This window comes from Pteronotus mesoamericanus, unplaced genomic scaffold (assembly GCF_021234165.1).
Source record: "Pteronotus mesoamericanus isolate MK-2021 breed Mesoamerican mustached bat unplaced genomic scaffold, CSHL_Meso_final contig_726, whole genome shotgun sequence".
Lineage (NCBI taxonomy): Eukaryota > Metazoa > Chordata > Mammalia > Chiroptera > Mormoopidae > Pteronotus > Pteronotus mesoamericanus.
The window spans coordinates 1-22,894 of record NW_026555243.1 but is presented as its reverse complement, the minus strand read 5'-3'; the positions used below and the strand labels follow the sequence as shown (position 1 = coordinate 22,894).

Genomic DNA, 22,894 nt, shown 5'->3' with positions numbered 1-22,894 from the left:
CACTTTGATTCTAGCCCTCCTAGTGGTTGATTTGCATTTCTCTGGTGACATGACATTGAGCATTTTTTTAGGAGCTGAATGTGCCAGGCCCAGCAGATGGACACCGGGCCAGGCAATTCAAAGTGTTATCTCCCTTGTTTGACTCAATGTGGTGCCTTTGGGATCCTAAACGTCATGCAGCAAAAAGGAGAGAACTGGGGACGGGGAGGCAGGTGTTCTGGTCCTTTGGTCCGCTCATCCCCAGCTGACACCTCAGACGCACAGAGAAGTGGATGCCTTGGTGGCTTCACCTTGACCATTTTATTTGCGTTTTTAAAAAACAATTAAATTAGAATACAAATATTAGAAAACAGCGGCCCTCAGCTGCCAGTGCTGATGGAGAGGGGCTGGACTGCGCAACTGAGTTTATACAGTAAAACTGAATTTGCCCTCGACCAGATTTATGTCCCTTTTGTCTTTAGACCTGAAATGATATTGCTTCCTGACTAGTAGAGTTCTGTTTATACAAAGGACAAATATCCAAGGCTGGGGGTAGGGGGGAAGGGCAGGGAAGAAAAAAAGCAGAAGGGCAGGCAGAGGTGGTCTGGGGAAGCACAGCCTCCGAGGGGCAAGGATGGCGCTTGGTAGGCCAAGCGCCCAGCTGCGAGTCCCTGGAGGCATCTGGGGTGGGCTATGGAAGCCCCGTGGTTGCTGGACCCCCCGAGCCCATTAGGCTGCTGAAGGGTGGCCCCCAGCCCAGTCCTGTTGGAAGACGAGTATGAGGCTCCAGGGGGAAGGGGTGCAGGGCAGGCCTCGTACCCGTCGGAAAACCCAAGAGCAAGAAGCGGGGAAGGAACCACCCCAAATCAAGAGGACGGGGCAGGAGTTCCTGCTGCCCCTTGGAGGTGGCCACCTTCCCAGCGGCGGCACCTGTGGACATCTGAGCTGTTCCGTAGGGAAGTTAACCTGAATTGGAGATACAGAGGTAGCTGGCTAAAAAACTGAGACCCCCCCACGCCACACGGTGCCACACCCTGAAGCCCCCGCCTTGAAGGGGGTCCTGGCCACATGCTGGGTCTTCAAAATACCAAGTTATTGCACTTTCAAAAATACAACACATCTGTGGCTAAACCCTCCCTAGCCCGCCCAAGCCCCCCACCCACCAGCCCATGCCTCCCACTGCCCCCCTCCCCACCCCAACCCACTCCATGGCTTCTTGGCTAAAAAGCTCACTGCTCAGAGGCCCATTCCAGGGTCTCTGGGCGAGAGGACAGTTCGCAGAGAGAAGAAAAGCAAAGAAAGAGATGAATGTCCAAGTTGTGGCTGCCGCCTCAGTCCTCCCTGCTGCCCCATCAGCCCCAGGTCCCTCTGCACCAGCTGGAATGGTCATCGGAAAAGGCGGGGCATCCGAGAGGGTGCAGTGTCCTGCCCACCCCTTTTTTGGGCTCTGACTCCAGCTGGGGAAGCAGCTGTGTGGGGGTGCCTTGCCTCGTTTGTAAGAGTTTGGGTGTTTTTTTTAAATTTTTTTTTCTACTTTTTTTTTTGTGTGTGATTTTACTTTTTTTTAATCCTCCAATAGGAGAGTCCAGAGGTACAGGTGCCAGGGTCCAGGGAAAGGGGTGGAAAACCATATGAACAATAAAAAGAAGAAAAAAAAAATCACTCCTCCCTCTGCACCCCAAGGCCCGCCTGCGCCCCTCCACATGGTGAGCACCAGGAAAGTTGAGTGTCCAGCCAGTTGGTGGCGGTGAGCGGTCAGCAGGCTGACACCAGGCCCTTCTGGAAGGGGCAGCGGCGCTTAGGCCGGGGGCCGTCCTCGTCCTCATCCTCCTCATCTTCCTCCTCTTCCTCCTCTTCCTCTGAGGATGAGGAGCTATCCAGCGTGAGGTCCACCACATCAGCTCCTGGCTTCCCATTCTCAGTGTTGCCCACAGTGCCGCCTCCGCCTCCAGAGCCCCCGAGCATGCTGCCATTGCCGCCATTAACGTTGGGGCTGGATAGGAGCCCATTGGCATCTGAGGTGCCTGAGGGAGACAGGGACGGATGCTCAGGGCAACTGCTGACCCACAGAATGGAGAAACGAAGTGGCGAAGGGCAGGGGCGATCCTGGGATGCCACTTTTGCCTCATGCAGAGGCCCCCTGACTTTGGGGAGTGCCCTGTATAGGACCAGGCACACAGCAGGTGTTCAACAGCTGCGCGTGCCTGCAGTGCGGAGTTCTGAACCTGGCCTGGCATACTCTGTGCGGATCCACTCCCCCGGCGTGGTTGTGTGTTTTTTTTAACTATTAGGATTTTTTTTTTTAAATTTTTATTTATTGACTTTAGAGGAAAAAAGAGGGGAAGGGAGAAAGAAACACCTTGATTTGCCATTCTATCCATCCATACACTCACTGGCTGCCTCCTGTACATGCCCCAACCAGGACTGAACCTGCAACCTTGGCATATCTGGACAATGCTCCAACCAACTGAACTACCAGGCCAGGATGATTTATTTTTCCTTTTTGGTTTTCTTTTTTCTTTGTTTGTTTTCATTTGGGGTGGCTGTTTTACTTATTTACTTAAAAAATTTATTATTATTTTTAGAGAAGGGAAGGGAGGGAGAAAAAGAGAGGGAAAGAAACATTGATGTGCAAAAGAAAACTGATTAGCTGCCTCTTACGCGCCCTCAACTGGGGACCTGGCCCGAAACCCAGGCATGTGCCTTGACTGGGAACAGAACCGGCGCCCCTTTGGTTTGTGGGATGATACTCAATACACTGAGCCATGCCAATAAGGGCTGAGGTGGCTGTGTCTTAGATGAAAATGCCATAGGCAGGACACAAGTCAAACTGAGAAATCGCCAAACCCCCAGAACAGAGTGGGGCAAACGATGGGGGGCAGTTGAGGGCCTGGGCCAGGGACTCACCGAGCACAAGGATGGGGCACTGGGGGCTGCAGCTGCGTTCCTTCTCGGCACGGATCGGGCACCAAGAGCCATCTACCAGGTACTCAATCTCATCGGCATCCTCGCACTCACTCAGGATCTTGGAGAGGAGCCTGAGGGGTGGGCAGGAGCAAGGGGAGAGACAAAGTGGGGCAGACTCCTAGGCTGGCTGAGCCACGCACACCATGCTCCCATCCCCACTCCCCTGGATTCTGGTAGGATGCTCGCTAAGCCACTTCCCGCTTTGCCAAAGTGGCTTCAGGAAAGCACCAGCCAGGGCCCAGGACCCTGAGGTCCTAGGGGGAGAGGCCTGGTCTCTCAGCTACATGGGGCATGCACAAGCTGGACCCTCCAGGAGGCTCTGCCAGATTGCCTTGAGGTCCTGCAGTGACTCTCTTGTGGCACGGTGATAGCACTCCCTCTAATTCCTTAGGAGCATGGGGATGGGGGGCTGGCAGCAGCAGAGTCATGCCCATTCAGCCTTCTAACCGAGTGGTCCCCATTCTCACATCCCAATTCTGTATGGCCCCCATTTTCACAGATAAGGAAAATGAGGCCTGGATGGCAGGGACATGCTACTCAAAGCTCACTGGAGAGGCTGTGGGGTAGAGCAGGGGGCAGAAGTGGGGCCTCCTCACTCCCACACAGACGACAGCATCTTCCAGAGCATGCCCACAGTGAGTCAGGCCTGGTAAGGCGTGCTCTGGCCCCGGGTACTGGCTGCTAAGGTACTGACAGCCAGGCCAATTTTACAGATGGAAGAACTGAGGCCTGGGGAAGGAGAGTGAGCTCCCTGAGGCCACCAGGCCAGGTGGCAGCAGACCTGGGTTCCAGTCCTGCTCCCTGCCACTTCCTGGCCACAGGGCCTCGGTCTCCCCTCCCCACCCCACCCCCAAGGCAGGATGAGGCGGGCACAGCACCCCCCACCACCAGCAGCTGGGGAGACCTGAGGAATAGCCAATGCACAGGCTGCAGTGGCAATGGGTTGCCACGGCCCCCAGCATTTGTTCCGCGTCAAAAATGCACCTGCCTCCAAGTGAATTTGACCACCTAGGTCACAGTCACACAGGAGGGAGGCTGTCCTGCTCCAGGACACCATCTGGGGCCGATGGGGTCCTTGCCATCCCTACCCTGAGGCTTCCTCTCCATTGCCATGTTCATAGACCCACCACCCCAGGTCACCTGCAATGTGCTTCTCTACCTGGAAACTCCTGCTTACTCTCCGAGGCCCCACTCTACAGCTCCTCTTCCTCCTCCAGGCAGGACATAAACAACCGAGTTTCTGTGTCTGGCTCGGATCCCTCCCACCCCCAAACTCAGGTGGGAGTTCCCTGATGTTAGGGTCTGAAACAGAGTCTTTTTGGGGACACTGGATCACCTAGCTCAGGGCCAGGGAGGGACAGATGGCAGAGCCTAGAAGAATAATTACATGAACCAAAAACCCTTCCCCCACCAAGCCTCTAGAGCTGCACCAGGCCCCATGGGCTTGCTGGGATCGTGGTCTGTCTGGGGCAGAGCCACTGTCCCCGGCCCTGCCAGAGCTGCCACCACCCGAGCCTGAGTGACCCACTCTAGGCCTGCTGGGGGAGGGGAGGCGGGTGCTGGGCTGCACAGCTGCCAGGCTGGAAACAGAGCTGCTATTCAGGCCCGGACCTCATGCCCAGCCCCAGGGGCCTCCTCACTCCGCCGAAGCTGGACAGCATAGGAGGCTGTGGCTTCTCGGCCCCTCCGGGGATGGGACCCAGGCTCATAGTTGGCTGGACCTGGGTTTGAGCTCTGGCCTAGCTACCTGCATATCCCTGGACAGGTAGCTGTTTCCCCAAGCCTGTTTCTCTATCTGTGAGGTGGGGACGATCAAAACTCACCTCCTGGGACAGCTTGGCAAGACCCTGAGCTAGGTGACCAGAAATGAGTGCTTAAACGTGGGGACAAATTCATGCCCAGCCCTTGTAGGTCAAAGGGTGTCATTCCCGTCCCTCCTGTGCACGCACACCCCGAAGCTACGTGTCTGAACCTTCAAGGGCTGGTGGGTCCAAAGGTAGGTGCCAGCACACCAGCTCCTATCTAGGCTGCTGCCTCTCCCTACCCCCGCCAGACTCTGGGGACAGGGGTGGGCGTGGCCAGTGCCTGGCAGGAACTGCTCAGTCAGGTGCTGGGCTCGGTTTCTGGAAACCTAAGACCTAAGCAAAGTTTCCCTTTTGGGGAGAATGGCCTTTCGCCCCTTGTCCCCCTGTGGCATGGGGAGGGCTTGCTTGTTAAGCTGGGGGACAGCCTGGCCACGTAGCAGTGATGTCTAGAAAGAGAACAAGTGGGACATGACCAGAATTTGGGGGAGATGTGTGTCCTTTTCACATTTCTACAGAGAGCATGACTAACATTGTATTGAACAAACTTCAGGAAGCTATTCCTGAATTGTGCATCAGCCTGGAGGTGAGGGGTTCTCAGATCCCCATGTTATGTGGGGAAAAACAGCCTCCCAGAACACAAGGTCACCCAGGGAAGAGTGGACCTCCTGGGCCCAGAGCCCCACTTCTGAACCCTAAGCTACACTGCAGCTACCTGCACGGCAAAAACCCTGAAAGTCGCGCCTTTCTTTGTAACCGGGGACTTTTAAAACTGCCAAAAGGCACAGAAGCCTCTAAGGTGTACGGCTCCGCTGCTCATTACCCGAGGCCTAGAGCTGTGAGGGGTGGAACCCAGTGCAGCCCAGCAGGCAGCGTGGTTCCTGTGCCCCTGCAACTCACCCGTCTATGATGAGCTGGTCGTAGGGGGCTGGTTTGTCGCACACTGGGCACATCCAAGTAGGCTTCTTCTCGTTCATCTGGAGGTAGAAGACGGCATCGAAGCACTGCAGGTGGGCACAGGTCTCCGCCCGGCAGGGCACAGACAGCCGCATCTTCACCAGCTGGGGCAAGGGGAAGCGGGCGTGAGTCGGCCGTCTAGCCAGGCACTGCCCACCCCAGGCAGCCCCCACACAATGCACAAGGGAGGGGGGACCAACCACCATATTGACTCACTGGGCAGATGAGGGAGACCCGCACGCCAGTGGTGGCAATCTCGCTGTCAGGGTCCAGGCGAAGCTTCTCTTTGACTGCGGAGGACAGACCAGCCAGTGTTAGTGGGGAAGGGGCAGAGGCGCTGCAGGGCCAGGTGGGGAGGCAACTTGGGCAGAAGCCACAGTTATTTCTGACACAACAACCTGGACACACTCATGAGACACCAACCCCCCAATAAGCCAACCCTGCTGGGGCTTTTGACAACCCACAGGACTTTTCTGGAAAGATCCAGGCAACACACAGCCATCAACAGGGCTACTCGCTGTGCCTGTTAATTCCAATGAAAACCATCCCTAAAGCCTAGGTGGGGAGGCAGGGTCCCTGCTTTGAGACAGTGCCCACTAAGGAGCACCAATACCCCAGTCCAGAAATGCCCACCATGAGCCCCGCAAGTACAGGAGCAAACCCACAGACAGCTCCCCTTGCACAATCAAATGTTACTTTTCTTGTAAAGGAAAAGACTGAGGCGCCACCACACAGTCACACACAACACGGAAACATGTTCACAACAGCACCTAAAGCCCACTTCACGACTGTGAATGCGATGCTGGAAAAAAAAAAAAAAAGACCGGAAGGAAATGCACCCAGCGCACACCTGGGACCAGCCTGCAGGGGGCGCTCAGTCTCCCTCCTTTCCTTTTCCTGCGTGTTTTGCTTTCAAACAGAGGGAGACTGGTGAACAAACCTGAGGTGCACACGGTGAAACTCCATCCCCAGATGGCTCCGGGCAAATGGACCCTGGGCCTGCAGAGCCGGAACTGCCCCGCACCCCATGATTCCTCCTACCCTCCCTGTACGAAGCCTCCTCTCCCCTGCCACATGGGGTTGGGGTTAAGGGTGAGCATGCCTCCAATCACATCTGTTTGAATTTCCATCCCAAGGTTCCCCTCTCTGGTTAACAAGTACTAACGGTGGACTCAGAGGCCTCAGCTCATTAAAAAGACCCCAAGCAGCTAAAATGGATGCAGTGTGCACTGGGTTTTGAAGCAAGGCTTGGCTGCCCCCAACAGAGAGAAGGCATGTGCATCAGGAAGAGTTCAAATGAAAAAACAAAAAACAAAAAAAACCAAAACAGGACTTGCCAGTTGTGACTAGAAGTTCCACTGTGATGACGCTCAGCTTAGGGCTGCCTATGGAAAGGATGCCACGGGCTTCCTTCAGCGAGAAAACCTGACAGCCAGGGGCCCGAGTTCTCACACACACCCCCCGGCCCACAGTGCTGCACGGCTCCTGCCTCCTCACTGAGGGGTCAAGCCACAGGCCTCCATGTGCCCCACCCCCATCCTGCAGGCTGCTGGTGACTGGATGAGCCTTGCCCAGTCCCCAGGCCGAACCCGGCCCCTGGGCAACAGGCACCCTGGTCGAGTTGGCCATTGTCTCCACAGGGAGATAGGCAGGTGGGACGGGGGTTGAAGTAAGGGCTCTCTGAGGGAAGAGGGAGAAAACAGGGCAGGGTGCACAGACTGAGGCCTTGGGGTCACAGAGCCCTAGCTCTGTTCGTGTCTCCACCGGTCAGATGGCATCAGAAGTCATCCCAGCGACTGTAGAGAGCCAGTGACTTGCCTGACACCACAAAGCTACCAAGTGGAGGAATTCCTGTGCACAAGCTAGGGACTGGGCAGCCCTTGGTGCAGGGGCACAGGAAGAGAAGGAACTAATTCTGGGTTTTGTCTGCCAGTTTTGATGGTGGTTTAATCCAATGCTGTATGTCCGTCCACACATTTTTTGATGTTAAAAGTACAAAAAAGGAAAAAAATGATCTCATCATTTCTGGTCAGACCTGGACCATCCCCCACGTACCTCCAGCCATGAATCCATCCTCTGCTCCCCTCTCCACGCCCCTGGCCCCATGCACCCCATTCCCTGCACAGTTGCCAGAAGCCTCTGCCAAGAACACCCATCACCTAGGGTCTTCCTCCTCAAAGCCCCTGCGAGGCTCCAAACAAGCCCCACATGCTCAGCCCACCCAGGCCCCTGGCTCACTCAGGCCTGTGAGCACCCCTCGCCCATGCTCACCTCTGGGCTCTGCCCTGACAGCTCAGCACCCTCCAAAGACCTCCAGGCCTCCCTGACCCCCCGGGTGGCCAACCGACCCTGGAAGGTCCAGGTTTCCCCACTGGCACTGCCCCCCCGCACCCGCCACCCATCCCCGAGCAGACAACAAACTCCTTACGTCCAGCCAGCAAAGGGAGGGTCAGCAGCGAGAGAGCCCAAACCACCCTCAGTCACCAAGGGGAAGGCGCCGCAGTGCTCACCCAGTGCCTTGCACAGCTCTGGGTGCTTGACCCCGATGGTTTTCAACCTCTGCAGCAGCTCTGAGGAGGTCAGTTGCCGCACCAAATATAAGGCCACCGAGTAACTCTGAGGGTAGAGTGGGAGGGGCGTCAGGGTGGCGTGGCAACAGGCAAGATGAGCAGAGCGGGGGTAGGGGTGGCAGGGCTGACAGGGCAGGCAAGTGAACAGCACCCATCCCGCTCACCTTGCCGTAGTTCCCCCAGGTGACGGTGATTCGGTTGGTGGCTGAGGACAGGTACATGAGGTGGGTGAGGTTGATGGGGCGGCAGGGCCTTTTGGGTTCCACTCCGGGCTTATTCGAGGGGTAGTAGCCCTGGGAGCAGATGGAGGCTCAGCCACCACAGATGGTCCGAACCCCTGCCCCTCCCTCCATGCTTGCCACCCCCCACAGCAGATGTGGGCCTGCCTGGGGAGCCTGCTCACCGGGACTGAGCAGTAGCTGTGGTTGACCTTCACAGCAATGTTGGGCGGGTACTGGTCCTCCTGAGGGCTGCTGGTGTCTGAGTAACAGATTCTGCAATGACAATGGGGACCATGGGGGCCAAGGGCAGGAAAAGGGCCCCTACGAGAGGCGGCGATGACACACTGGGGCCATGTCTGGCCTTGGGGGCGTAGATCACAATGTTGGGCTGTACTGGGTGGGGGGAGGGGTCTGAGTAGGAATGAATGGTGGTGTGTCCACAGCCTTGCACAAAAGGGAGGAAAATACTCCATCTCTAGCCAGGAGCCTCAGAAGGACTGTCATGAGGGAGGGGGGCCTGGCTGAGATGCACTTGGGGTGGGACATGGCAGGGCTACAGCCATTTAGGATGGGAGGAAGTGGCCAAGGGTTCCCTTGGGGGCCAGCACAGCTGGGCTTACCTTAGGACGACCTGCACGGCCTTGACCCCAGGCTGCAATTCTCTGTGCCCCAAGGAAACCACGGGGAAGGAGAGGAAAGGAGGGGTCAGTGAGGTGGGAGTGAGCCTAGCACACCATGCCAACCCTTCAGCCAAGTGACCACTGGCCTCTCTTGGGCTAGCCAGGTAGCTTAACCTGCTACCTAGGCAGCCTAATCCACTACCTCCCTTGGCAACTGAAGGCCAATAGGTGCCCCTAGAATGTTCTCTCCTGCCATTTACTCACTGGTAACTTGGGGCAATGACTTCCTCTCTCTGGACAATGGGGGCTCTGGTGTGGATATTAAGTAGGTTGGTGGGTATGGGCCTGGCATGTGCAGAGCGCCCCGACCGGCAGCTGCTTCAGTGGTGACTGCTGTCTCAGCTGGACACGGAGAGCCTCAGAGAGAGGAGTCGGAGACCTGGGCACAGCCCGGTGTCCCTACCTGGGTGACTCTGTCCCAGGGGACACTGGACATCTGTGCTCATCACGACTGGGGGTGCTCCTGGCATCAAGGAGGTAGGGGCCAGGGATACTGCTCAGCACCCAGCAGTGCTCAGCATGGCCGCCCTCAGAGAACGACCTGGCCCTGATGTCAGCAGGGCTGAGGGGGACAGACCTTGTTAAAGGGGGAGCCCACCTCTTGGGGCTGTAGGTCAAAAGTGATGAGTGTGCTGACTGTGCACATGGACCCTGAACAGGGTACAAGGGGAACCCAGGGTCTGCACCAGATCTGGCTAAACACTCTCATAAGCCACCTGAGACCACACCCACCCACCATCTAGCCCTGGAGGACAGCAGCAGAGGGTGGGGCCCAGAGCACCTGGAGTTCCTGATCAGCTCCACCTGTCTGGGCGTCAATGCGAAGATGCATGGGCTCTCTTGAAGCTTCTCATTATTCTGTGGAACTGAAGACAAACATGGGGTCAGGGTCACATCTGGTCCCTGTTGAGGGTGCTAACCACAGCCATGGTCATTTTTGCTGCCTGACCCTCTTCAGGCTGAGAAGCAGGAAATGGGAGGCTGAGTCCCACCCAGGCAGGACCACCAGGGATGAGGATGAGGGGGGACCCACTCCTGTTCAGGGCCGAACCTCAGCCTATGGTTCAGGGAACACTTACCACTCATCCCTCTGTGTCCCCCACAAAGGGCCACTCTCGGAGCAGTGGCCTTCTCATCCCTGTAGGGTTCAGGTGCTTAATCAGGAAAACTGAGAACTCCTCTATTAGGGGAGAAGAGCTGTGCTGGGCCAGGAGGATGCAGCACAGACAGGCCACATGCCCTTGGACCAGACCGCTCTCTTGAGGTTTGTAAGGCACCAGCAACAAACAGCTCTGTCTCCACCTCGAACGGCTCTTCTGGCACATCCAGTGCACATGTGTTCATCAATGTAGACACACTCACATATACCAGGTAACGAATGCTCGTAGTCACACATTACTCAGAACAGTTCTATCAGGAGAAGACTGTTAACCACCTAAATGCCTACCGATGTGGTCTGGTTAAGGTATGCTCAGGGCTGGGGGTGGGGTAGGGGGGTTTTCATACAAAGGAACACTATGCAACTGTGAAAACAGATAACAAAGGATCATTGCTCTGTGTTCTGATAAGGAGTAACCTCCAAGGTGCTTTGGTTATGTGAAAACAGCAGGTGTAGAACCGTGTTTATCATGTTGATACTTGTGCCACCAAACAGGGGAGGGGGTCTGTGCAAGTGCACATGGGCTTATCTGTGCAAGGGACATCTCTGAGGGAGGGGGTGCAAGAACTGGCCACAATCGCAGTCTCAGAGTGGTTGGGAGAGCTAAGATGGAGCTTTTAAAATTTATACTGAAATCCTTTAGAACAGCAGTGGGCAGACTGTTCTATAAAGAGCTGGAGTATAAATATTTTTGGCTTTTTTGAGCCACAAGTTCTCTGCCTCGATGTCTCCACTCTGCTTTGTACCATGGGAGCTGCCAGAGACCGTAAGTGCACTAAGGAGCATTGCTGGGCCCCAATAAAATTTAGTTTAGGAAAAAAGGCAGCCAGTGGGGCTGGCTCCCACCCTAGTCGGCCAACTCCTGCCTTAAAACCTTCTGAATTCTAAACCACACTAGATAATCTATTTAAGCAAATGTGATTCAAACTTAAAACAAGTTCCAGTTTAGAAGCCAGACCGCCTGGGTTTGTACCCCAGCTCGGTGAGGTGCCGTACACCCCCATCCTGGCCCAAGCCTGGGTGTCCTCCGTGCACTTCTCAAGGTGCACAGCCAAGCCTGTGGCTGGTGCGCAGCAAGGGGTGGCTGCTGTAACTGCCACAATGCTGCCATTCATGCTTGCCTGTTGTGGGTCCTAGTTGGGGTCCTGAGGAGGGCCACCTAACTGAGTATGGGGATGCTGGCAGGTCACTTGCAGACACCTAAGACCTGTCCAAAGAGCCCAGGGGCAATTATTTATTGGGGAGGCAGGTGCTCACAATGTCTGAGCTGGGCTGCCGAGAGTAGGTGGAAAGTCAATGATACCAGACCCCACCTTACAGTGTCCTCCAGGGAGGAAGGGAAAAGGACCCCAGCAAACTTCCTGGGAGCTACCCACTGGCCAGGGAGCTCTGCAAGAAAGCCAAGCAAGCTGGTGGCAGAAAGACCAGAACCCAGGCTCCCTTTCCCAGAAGGGCTTCTATTTCTAGGTGGGGCAGCTATGGGGACTCTGATCTGATTTTCAGCTGTGTCACTGGCCTGGGGGGGGCTGACTGCTTCCCCAGAAAGCCAGGTGGCTGGAGAGAGGTGAGCTGCCACCTCAGCCGGGATAAGGCACACCCCACACCATTGGGAGGGGGCTGAGGGTTCTTCACCAGCTCCACTTTCAGCTGCTCAGGGCTGAGATACGGGCAGCATCCATGACTCCTGCCCCCAACAACTCCTCAGCCAGTCCTGTTGGCACCCAGTGCTCTCCTTCTCCCACCGTCTCTGTCCATTCTTTTTTTTTTTTTTTTTAACCTCCACCCAAGGACGTGCTTATTGTGTTTAGAGAGGAAGAGGGAGGAGAAGAGAAACATCAACCCGTTGCCTCCCATATACGCCCCCACCAAGGACAGAACCCAAAACCAAGGTATGCACCCTGACCAGGAACCGAATCTGCAACTTCTTGGTGCATGGGACATTCCAACCCACCGAGCCAACCCGCCAGGGCTGCCCGTTGCGATCAGCATGCACACCGCTCACTGGTCTCCAGGCTCCCAGGGCTCACCGTCTGCTGCACGGGCCCCAGGAGGGTGTGTCCACCTCTGTGGCCTTGATTTCACAGCAGCTACCATGGCCACCCCTTGTTATCCCAACCTGCCAAACACATCCCAACTTGGGGTCTTGGCATGCACCATCCCCTCTTCCAGGTCATCCCTTCCTTAATGATTTCCACCTTCTTGGTGTTTTCTAAATTTGTGCAAATGCCACCCCCTACCCAACCCTCGAAATTCTGGCGTTGCCCACATCCTTCCCTGCTCCATTTTTCTCCAAAACCTGTACCTCATTAAGGATCAGCACAATGTGCAGGCATCTTTGGTTCACTGTGGACACAACTGAGCCAAAGAGTACTTCAGTTGTCACCCACACTGCTGCAAGCTGGGTAGCCGTGGATGCACGCCTCCTCCAAGGGCCAGAAGCCTCTGCCCCCGCCCCTCCAGGGACTGAAGGGAGGGCACCCCCTGCTCCAAGTACTCTGGGAACCAGCCCCTGGGCTAGATCCGAGGCACTGACCAACCATGAGGGCCCCGCACATCGATCTCCACCCCAGGCTGCCAGGCAGCTTTGCAAACTGAACCAGCAAAAAATGCTTAAGGACCTGAGCAGATGCTCACAATATACTGGGGTGAGGAGGGTGATAAAACAACAGCAGGGTACTGTCACATCTTGGTAGGATCGCACTGTGCAACAAAGGCGGCAGCAAGCCTATACCACCAGCAGGGATGCTCCAGTGGGCACAACCACAGTGGGTTTCTCTGCTATTACCCCATGTTTTCTATGGTAAACATGTAATTCTACAGAAGTTTAAATAAAAAGAAAAGTTTGCCCTGCTGAGTAGCTCAGTTGGTTAGAGCATCATCCTGATATGCCAAGGTTGATGGTTCAATCCCCGGTCAGGGCACATCAAAAATCAACCCACGAATACATACATAAGTGGAACAACAAATCAATGTTTCTGTCTCTCCCTTCCTCTCCTCCTCTAAAAAATCAATAAATGAATGAAAGAAAGGAAGGGAGGGAGGGAGGGCGGGAGGGAGGGAGGAGAGAAGGGAAGCGGGGCGGGGGGGGGGGCACATTTTAAAAAGTCAATCGATGGGACTGGTCTTCCATCTCACTGGCCTGAAGCCTGTCTGCTGGAAGCCAGGGACCTGGGATGTGTCCTATGACTGCCTAGACTCCCACGTCATGGGATGGACCTGCATCTGTACCACACCTGGCTATGGGATGGCAGGCAGGCCACTGTGCCTCAGGAATCATACCTGCCTCAGAAAGGACTAGAGAAAACAAGACCCGGAAAGGCTCATGGGACCTTCGGCAACTCTAAAGCCCTAGGGACAGTCCCCATGCTTCCCCTGGCCCACTCTCCTCATGCTTTTTGGCCTCTGTTCTCCTTCCCTCCTCCTCTGCCACACCATGTTCTAGTCACAATGGCCTCCATTCATGAGCCCTCTCTTACCACTGGGCCTCTGCCTGGAACACACTCCCCTGCTCCCTCCTTTGTCCAGTTTATTGCTACTCACCACTCAGGTATGGACAGAAATGCCACCTCCTCCAGGAAGACTTTCTGACAGCCAGCTCCCCACAAATGCACAGTATGGGACTCCTGGTACTGACAGCCCCCTAAAAACCCTGCATTCTCCAATCAGAGCATTCCTCACCCAGCCCCATGTAATCACCTCTAGTGCAGCTTCCTGGCAAAATGAGCCCAGCTAGAGACCCGATTACCTTTCTGTTGTTTAGGCAATGCCGGCCAAAGGGCTCAGGCTGGATGAAGGACATCTGTGTGCCCTGAACCAAGGGTTCCCAACCTTAGGGCCATGGACTGGTACCAGTCCAGGTCTGTTAGGAACCAGGCCACCCAGCAGGAAGTGAGCTTGAATGTAATATGTCTGAATCAACAGGAAATCATCCTCCCCACCCCGGTCCAAGGAAAAATTGTCTTCCATGAAACTGGCCCCTGGTGCCAAAAAGGTTGGGGACCACTGTCCTAAAAAATGGGACGGATGCTAGGTCAGTAGCTCTCAACCACCTGGGTGTGGTGAGCACCTCTAGGGGGCATCTGGAGAACTGGTGGAGGGCACCTGGACTTGTCACGACACAGGATGGCAGTGGGGGCAGGCTGAGCAGCCCACACAGTGGGGTGCTGGCCACACGATGCTGGGGAGCCTCCCTTCTGCCTGAAAGCATCATGATGACCTCCCTGCTCCCCCAACCCTGACAGGGAGGACTGGGCCTTCCCATCCAGACTCTGGTCACTGGCACCCCAAGTGGCTGGGCTTGGGGGACCATCAGGCCTTAAGATGACTAATGAATCCCAAAGCAGCATGACCCAGGACCATGTTCCTGGCCTCTATAAACTCTGTTACAATCTGGAAGTAAGTGCCCCTCCCTGGGAGTGCCTGGCCTTCGGCCTGTCCAGGTGGGAACGGGAAGACAGATGGGTCCCTTGTGCAGAGAGGAGGCCTGAGGTCCTGAACTTTTGTGTGGTTCAGAACAGGTGCCTCCCTGCAGAAGTGCAGGCACTGATGGTGTAGGGAAGGGCAAGATTCAAGAAGATGGCTGAGTACACAGCCCCAGAGCCCCTTCCTAGAGATGCTGTGTGACCTTGGGCCAGTCTCCTGACCCTTCTGGCCAGCCCCATACCCTACTGGAGCAGATCATCTGTCTCCCAAGATCCTTCCAGCTCCGGGTCTTTGGCTCTATTCTTACCCTCCTGTCTCCCATCCCAAACATCCCACTCCGTGTGATTTATGTCTACTGTCCTCCTGGCACAGGCTCCATCTAGGAGCCAGCCAGCAGCTCTTCTGGGGAACAGGTGTGTGGGTCTTGTTGTGGTTGGCAGGTCGTGGCAAGGCCTCAAAGGAAGCTGGCCGAGCCACAGTCTTCTGAAGTGGCTCTTGGGCAAGGCCAGTGTGACAGAAGTCACATGGGGAGGCACCCAGGGTGTAAGGTGGGTGGACTACTGTTGGTCTGGGGACAGAGTGGACCAGACTGTTTCTGGGTCAGGGCCTGTGCTCCGTGAGGCCTCTCCCCGGGAACCCGAGCAGCCCCCAAGGGTACCTGAGAAAATGGGACTCCCAGGGAATAGGTACACCTTGGGACAGGGGCAGGGAATGGGTAGAAGCAGAGGCAGGGCGGGGTCAGCCTCTTTGTTCTGAGCCACCAGCAGAGTAATTTCTGATGTAGACAGGGGAGCAGACTCTCCCGGAGATCAGGTGACCAGGGTCCCAGGGGGCTCAGGGCAAAGCAATGCATTGTGGGGTGGGACTGACTGCAGGCTTGCAGTACAGGAAGGAAGCTCATGGTCCAGGCAGGGGATGAGTGGCCGCCAACCCGCCTGAGTTCAAAGTCACCTCCAGTCCCATCCCCCACTAAGCTCCAAGCCTGCCCTGCAGCTTCCCAGTGAAAATCCAGCCTCCCCATTACGAAGATCATTCTGGAGTCTGAAATGTCGGCTCAGCCTTCAGGATCAGCTAGCCAGCCAGTTCTGAGGACCCCCAAATCTTCCAGAGAACCCACTGGTGTGGTGGCGGGTTGGCTCCAGCATCTAGAGAGAGATTTGAGGAGCAGAAACAGGGGAAGTTGTTCTGGGGGAATTCAGGAAGGGGCCTTAGGTCTCTCGCACTACCACATCAACTCCATGATGATGCTGCTGGGCCAACCTGCTCTCCTCAGGGGCGGGGGTGGCTAGCAAGAAACACCTCCTCATGTCATAAAGCAAGCAGTGGAAGGCCTCAGACTCCAGGGTTGGGACCACCAGCAACTCCTCCCTCCACCTTCTGCATCCTCACTTACAACCACAGCCCCTCTGGCCCAACTTCACAAAGCCCAAGGTCTGTAAGTAGGAGGAGAGAGGCAGTATCACCTCCTCCCCTCTCCCCATACCTAAGGCAGGACAGAGCGGGCTGGCTGGCACAGGGCTGATGCTGAAGTCTGCATGCAAAGAGGTGCTCTTGGCTGAGCCAGGGAGGATGCTGGGTCAGCAGGATGGGAGGGAGGGAACCAAGCATGGGGCATTAGGGGCAGAGGTGTGAAGGGACCATGATCTCTGCCACAGCACCCAGAGACAAACTCATGACCAGGGCCTGTGCCTGGCAGGTAGCAGGAGCCGAGTAAGGATGTGAGGGTTGAATGGGATCAGGTTCAGAAGGTGACAGGACCTACAGAGGTGGCACAGGCTGGAGCACCCTAAAAAGGGAACCTCCACGGGGCAGGGGGGCTTTGTCTGCTCTGTGTTATCTGTGTGGAGGGGGGAGCTCAAATATCCACTGTATGAGTGAGCGAGTGAATGAATGAGTGGGAGGGGTCTCAAGGAACACTCAGGGACAATCTGAGTGTTAACCAGAGGCTGAGGGCATTCCGCTTGGAGCCCTAAAGGCTTGGGAAGCTGTGCTGGTCAGTCTTTCCCAGCATCTGAGGCTGACATCAGGCTGACACCCACCCCCAGCCCTCGCTGACACCTTATAAGGGACTATGAGTCAGAACCACCCAGCTAGACCGTCCCAGAGTTCGGACCCTTGGAAACTGGGGCTGTTGGTTGTTTTAAGCTGCTGGTATTTGGGAAATTTGTTACACGGCACTGGGTCACTAATCTAAAGACCCAAAGGTGGCACCTGTGGTTCCTAGGAGGGGTAAGACTTCTGCTGCCCCTTGGCCCTTGCTGCTCCTCAGAAAATACTCCAGGTTGGTCACGTGGCTGGCCACAGGCACCAGGAGAACTTGGAGGGCAGGACCCCCAAGGGAGGTGGTGGACTCACCCAGTTCGGTGGGCTTCAGCAATTCATCTAGCATGTTAAAGAAGGGCAGCTTTACCAGGCGCACTTCTGGCTTGAGGGTCTTGGCGGGCAATCGTCCGAGTCCATTTAAGTACTTCCCATAGAGCACAGGGTAGTCAATGTTGGGGCCTGTGAGGGGAGTCCTGGGCACTGTGCTGGCCCGGTCGTAGGTCGAGTGCATGGTCAGGGGGTCCAGGGGCCGGTGGGGCTGGGAGACGGGCTCCGAGCTCTTCTTGGCGTAGCGTGTCTCGTAGAGCTCCTTGATCTTCTTAAACAGCTCGGGGCTACAGTCAAACTGGACCAGCTGAAGGGCCCGGGTGACAAGTTCGTGTTTAAGTCCGCTCTTACTCCTGCCGACGAAACCCAGGAGCATCTGAAGGTCGGAGACTCGGAAACTCATCACCATGTTCTGGGAAGAGCAACCACAGACACACACGCTCAGAGGGGGAGGCTACCAGAGTCAGGGGCCACCAATGAGGTATGGGGCTTCCCTGGAGCTGCATGGGCACAGAGCTGGGGGATTAACAGTATGAGACCCTGTCAGCTGCCACAAGATCCCACCCTCCCTCTGCCCGCTTAGTTTTGGCTGGCGGGACTGGAACCTAAGAGAAGGAGGCTTTGGCATCAGCCCCATTGGCCCTGGCCTGGGCCTGGACCCGCCTCCACTACCAGCTCACATTTCACATGATGCCCCCTCCCAGCCGCCCTCCTCCTCCTCCTGAAACCTTCTTCAGCATCGCCAACACAGCAAAAATTCCTGAATGCCCCCCCACCTTCTATTTTAGGTTCTCTTTTCACATCTTCAGGCCTAAAAGCATCCCCAGGGCAGGAACTGGGAGTCTTGCTTTACCTGTAAACAGCCTAACAGTGTCCCTAACAGAAAACACTGATGGTCTCTCTGACCCTCAGTCCCTTCATTGGGGAGGATGATAGGATCCACTTCACTGGGATATGGGAAGGACATGATGAATTAACTCATAAAAAACAGAATAAATATGCAACCAATTCAGCCACAGACATGTTTTCCTTTTGGTCTAGAGGGTGACAGCCACAGCTTAATACCATTCACCTGGGGGGACTAACCTAGGCACGTCATTACATACTCTGACCCTTAAAACGCCCATTCCAGGTTGGTGAGAGCTCCATGTGACTGGATTCAAACCCAGGGCCGACTCTGATGCCAGAGGTTGTTTCTCTCTACTATACTGCCTCCTGCATTGACCTAGAGCTGAGCACATTAGCTGATCATTCTAGCAGACTTTCTCTGCCTGAGCAATGTGGACATGGGAGCTGGAATGTTCCTGTGGGGGCTGTCCTGGGGCACTGTGGGGTGTTAAGCAGCATCCCTGGCTCCGACCCACTCATGCCAGGAGCACCCCTAAAACCTGGTCACGACAATCATAAACATCCCCTAGATATCTTCCAGTATCCCCTGGGGGCAGGATCAGCTCTGATTAAAAACCATGGGTCTGCCATGGTCAGGTAGCTCAGTTGGTTAGTGTCATCTTGATATGCCAAGGTTGTGGGTTCGATCTCTGGTAAGGGCACACACAAGAAACAACCAACGAATGCATAAATAAGTGGAACAACAAATCAATGTTTCTCTCTCTCTCTCAGTAATCAATAAAAACAAACAACCCCCCCCCCCCAAAAAACCACAGGTCTAAGAAGGCAGCTCTGGAAATCCAGCAGCTGGAGAGGCTGTTAACTGAGTTGTGGCAGAATGATGAATGAGGTCTGGCAGGATCCCTTCAACTAAATCAAACCAAACACAAGAGCTCAGTTGATCCCAATGTTCTCTTCGGGCTGCCTGGAGGTGGCATTACCTCTGTGAGACTCTGGGACTAAGGGGAATGAGGGTTCCCCAATATGCTTCACATGCAAAGCGTCCCCTAGGCATGGGCCAACAGGGTTTGAGACCACCCATGCTGAGCCCTGAAGCTGGCCTGTGATGAATGAAATGTAGTGGGGAAAAAGACACTTCTGGGGGAAAGGGCAAAATCAGTACAAATGACAAGAGTGGATATGGAAAGCTGGCGAGCACAGGGCAGGACAGCACCCAAAGAAACCAATAAATCGCTCATACTCAATTTGAGAAAGACTGACTGTCGGAGGTGGGTGGGAACCCTGCCAAGGTTTATGTAGCAGCCTCAATGCCAGGAGGCTCTGGTGTTTCCCATTTCCTAGCTATTTAAGGGTGAGGTGTGGAGTCTAACTCAGGAGCTCTGGGTTCAATTCCAGATTCCACACTAGGTTCCCAGACGACCCTGGGACTGCTGTCAGGCCTTTCTGCGCTTCGGGCCCTCATCGGTCAGTGCAAGATGGGAGCTCTCTAAGATTCCTTCTAGCGGTACACCACCAGGTTCCTGCTTGTGGCAGGTGTGGCTGTCCAGTCCTGCTTGCAAAACCTCCGGGGAAGCATTTTCCTGCTGCAGGGTCTTCCTCCTACTCCTGCTCTATAGTCAGGGAATGTCTACCATGTGCCAAGTACCACAAGGGCCTTTCTCGGTCACTTATTTCACAAGGACCTGTGAACATTATGCAGGTGAGAAAACTGAGGCTCTCAGAGGGAAGCAGCTGACCCAAGGCCTCTCTGTGTGGCAATAATAGGGCTGGCACTTGGACCTTCCACTCACACCCACTTGCCTGGAGGCCTGGGGGGACCCTCACTCCCCAGCACAACCCTATCTAGGGTCCTAAGCATTCTGCTGACCCTCAGAGTGTCTGGAATGCTTTGAAACAAAGAGGCTTCACCTCCCTCAGCCTAACGTCCTACCTTGAGCAGAGAAAAAAGGCTTGCAAAGATGTTTCTTCTGGAAGAGGCCCAAGGCCTGTGAGGGGAGAGGCGCTGTCATGTGGAAGCTGACGGCCTGCCAGGGAGCCACAGGCAGGTGGGCTAGGCCTTTCCGAGTCTGACCACAACACATCTCCCGATGCCATCCTGCCCTTGGGAGCCCCCTGACCCCCCACCCACCACCACCCCAAGGTCTAGACCATTCCACCAGCTAGGACATCCGGAGCTGTAGCACCAGGACTCTGGGACACACCCCTCAAGCTGCCATTAGGATTTCTCAGCAGCTGCCATCACCGTGGAGCCTGCCCTTGACATTTGGGGGTGGGGGGTTGTGAGGGGGTATAAGCATTCAGGAGGAAGCCCCAAGCGCTTGGCAGATCACTTCCTCAGATCTGTGTTTATAAACAGCACCAGGGCCCAAGGCCTTCACAGAGTCGCAACTAGCTGCATGGAGAGACATCAACCTAGAGAAAGAAGCTGAACTTAGTTTAACTCCTCTCCAGCATAAGCATGGGAGGAAAGTTAAGGCCCCTCTCCCCAGGAAATGGAAGATGGGTACAAAATGCTACATGGTATCTCCAGGAGGAGTCACAGGCTGACCCCTCCTCCTCAATTCCTCTCGGGGATCTTGGATTAAGAGTCTCAGATTTCCGAGTTTATCACCCCCCCGCCCCGCTGTTTTCCCCCTTGGAGCTGCCTGTTTTGCACCCCAAACCACAAAATCTCCAGCTCTCAATATGAAAGGTTAGGAAAGTGCCTAAAAGGGGCGCGAGTGGGTGCATTTCAATTACATGGAAGGCACTCCAGTGACAGCAAGAGGCTGGTGGAGAAAGAAAACTGCCTAGGACAGAGCAAGTGGTGCTGCAGCCTCAACCACGCCCCCCCCAGCCCGCCCCCCCCCCCCCCCCCCCGTGAACAGAGGCTAGTATTTTAGAGAACCTGAAAAAAGAGCCCACTTAATTTAATTGACTATTTAAAGGGGGGGGGGCCCAGCCACCAGAGGGTCAAGTAGAGTTCATCAGATCATATTTCAAGGCCCTGGATGGTATAAAAAAGACTTCAGACCCTACCCTCTGGCAAAGGAGGGGGGAGTGGGACAGAGTCACAGTGATAGCCCCTCGAGGTTACATTTTGGGGCTCCAGGGCTGTTTAGGCCTGCAGGCTGCCACCTTGCTTGGACTTGCAGAGTTTAAACCTCCATATCTCCAGGACAAGTCTCAATTTCTCCAAACCCTAGAGAACAGAAGTGTGCATGGTCTAGGTATGGGGGCACTCCGGAGTGAAGGAAGGGTAATACCCTTTAATCACAGAACCTAGAGGGCTGTATTTCAGATCCCAAAAGGAAAAGAACAGAGATGTATAGAGAGGGAAAGGTGAGAGAGAAACACAGGTTAGGACCTTGGGTAGGGAAGACCAGAAAGGGGCAGGGGGTGCTGCCTCCGTCCTCTGAATAATGTCCCTGGGATCACTGCCCTTAACTTATCAGGGAAGAATCGGAAAACCCTAATCTAGTTGGGGCAAGGGTTCTGAAGCCTGACCTAGGGGAGGCACCTGAAAGAAGATACATCCCTGGGGTGGGGATGATCCCAGCTCAGTCCCAAGAGCATTAAAAGGGGTCCCAAGCTAGGAGAATAGATGGTATCTATGGGATGTGAAACCTTAACCCTAAACTGGAGTATAAGGAGAGGCACCAGGAGCTATCCTACAGAAAGAGTCCTGCGTACCCTGGAACCAGCTGGAATCCTCCAAGGATCAATACAAGAGACCAGCAGAAAGAAGAGAAGGGCTCAGAAGCCAGAGCTAGGCGCATAAAGGGATCTAAAGTAGGGGTTCTGGGGGCTGTGTATGTGTGTGTGTGGGGGGCGTCTGATCTGAGAAGTAGACTCACTAGGGAGTAGAGCATATGGAAGCATCCAAGATTTAGAAATAGGGTCTGATTCTGCGAGTGTGAGATTTAGTTCCCTCAGTACAGAGACCAAAGCCTCACACATGCTGTCCTGAGGGGAAACAGAGAGAAAGAAGGCAGAGACGGGTATCCAAGACGTAGAGATGGGAGTCTAGACCAAGAACAGGGATAAGGACTCCATCCTAGCGAGCAGGGCAAGCTCAATTAACACGCGTCCACTCAGGGGGTGGGAGGGAGCGTACCAAGAGGGGGCGGGGCTCTGGGACACACTCTGGATCCCAAGAGGGGCCCTAAATTCCAGCCTGGGGTAGAGACCCGAAGAGGACACGATGTGTTTGGGGGCGGTTCAGGGCCCTGGGTCATCACCCCAGATGGTGGGAGCGGCGGTAAAAGGGTCAGGAGACCCTTCTGAGCAGGGAGTCGCCAACCTCAGCTTGGCATGCAGGGAAGGGAAGCTGAGACCCAGATGCCAGCCCTCTGTGCCACGAGGGGCGTGGACGTGAAGACACTCCCCCAGGCCAAAGAGCACGGACCCCAGCTCTGGGCGAGGAGGAGACGAGCAGCCCAGCCCATCATGCTGTCCCGGGAGACTGTGCCTCAAGCTGGGAGGCGCGGCCCAATGCTCGTGTTTAGAGAGACCCAGACGCTAACCGCTCAGACTGGAGTGGGGAGAACCCCGCCTCAAGCTGGGGCCGATCCCCGGAGCAAAAACTGGGGTGAGGTTTGGGGGCCCCGCCCCCGGCCTCCCCGCCCCCCTTCCGCACCCGGAGCCCCGGGACCGGGGGCGAGAGGGGGCTGGGCGCCGAGCTGCGGGCGGGCCGCGCCGGGAGATCCCAAGCGGAATGCGCAGACTTCGGCCCGCCGCTTGGCCTCCGCCCCCTCGTCCGCCCGCCCGGACCGGCACCGCTGCCGCTCACTCACTTTGGCCTCCACCAGCTCCGCCGCCATCTTGGCCACCAGCGTCCCCCGCGCCGGGAGCCCCCCAGCCGTCGCGTCACGTGACCGCCCGCCACTCGCGGGCGGGGCCGTCGCCGCGGCCAATTAGCACCCGCACGCCCTTCTCC

The 22,894-nt window shown here is 55.7% G+C and overlaps 1 protein-coding gene across 2 annotated transcripts; it reads right to left on the bottom strand.

The window, feature by feature from the left end:
- Positions 1–1,185: 1,185 nt before the first annotated feature.
- Positions 1,186–22,808, bottom strand: PIAS4 (protein inhibitor of activated STAT 4). 2 transcript variants are annotated; one of them, XM_054582825.1, is made up of 11 exons: positions 22,752–22,808; positions 17,113–17,539; positions 9,958–10,042; positions 9,117–9,158; positions 8,679–8,769; positions 8,440–8,568; positions 8,216–8,321; positions 5,922–5,995; positions 5,649–5,809; positions 2,887–3,017; positions 1,186–2,003 (listed from the first exon to the last, which is right to left on the bottom strand). In XM_054582825.1, the coding sequence occupies exons 1-11, from the start codon at positions 22,776–22,778 to the stop codon at positions 1,735–1,737; spliced, it is 1,542 nt and encodes a 513-aa protein (XP_054438800.1). In that variant the 5' UTR covers positions 22,779–22,808; the 3' UTR covers positions 1,186–1,734. The 2 variants fall into 2 exon arrangements, with proteins under 2 accessions (XP_054438800.1, XP_054438802.1); XM_054582827.1 differs by having other exon boundaries at positions 5,649–5,725.
- Between the last annotated feature and the right edge of the window lie 86 nt (positions 22,809–22,894).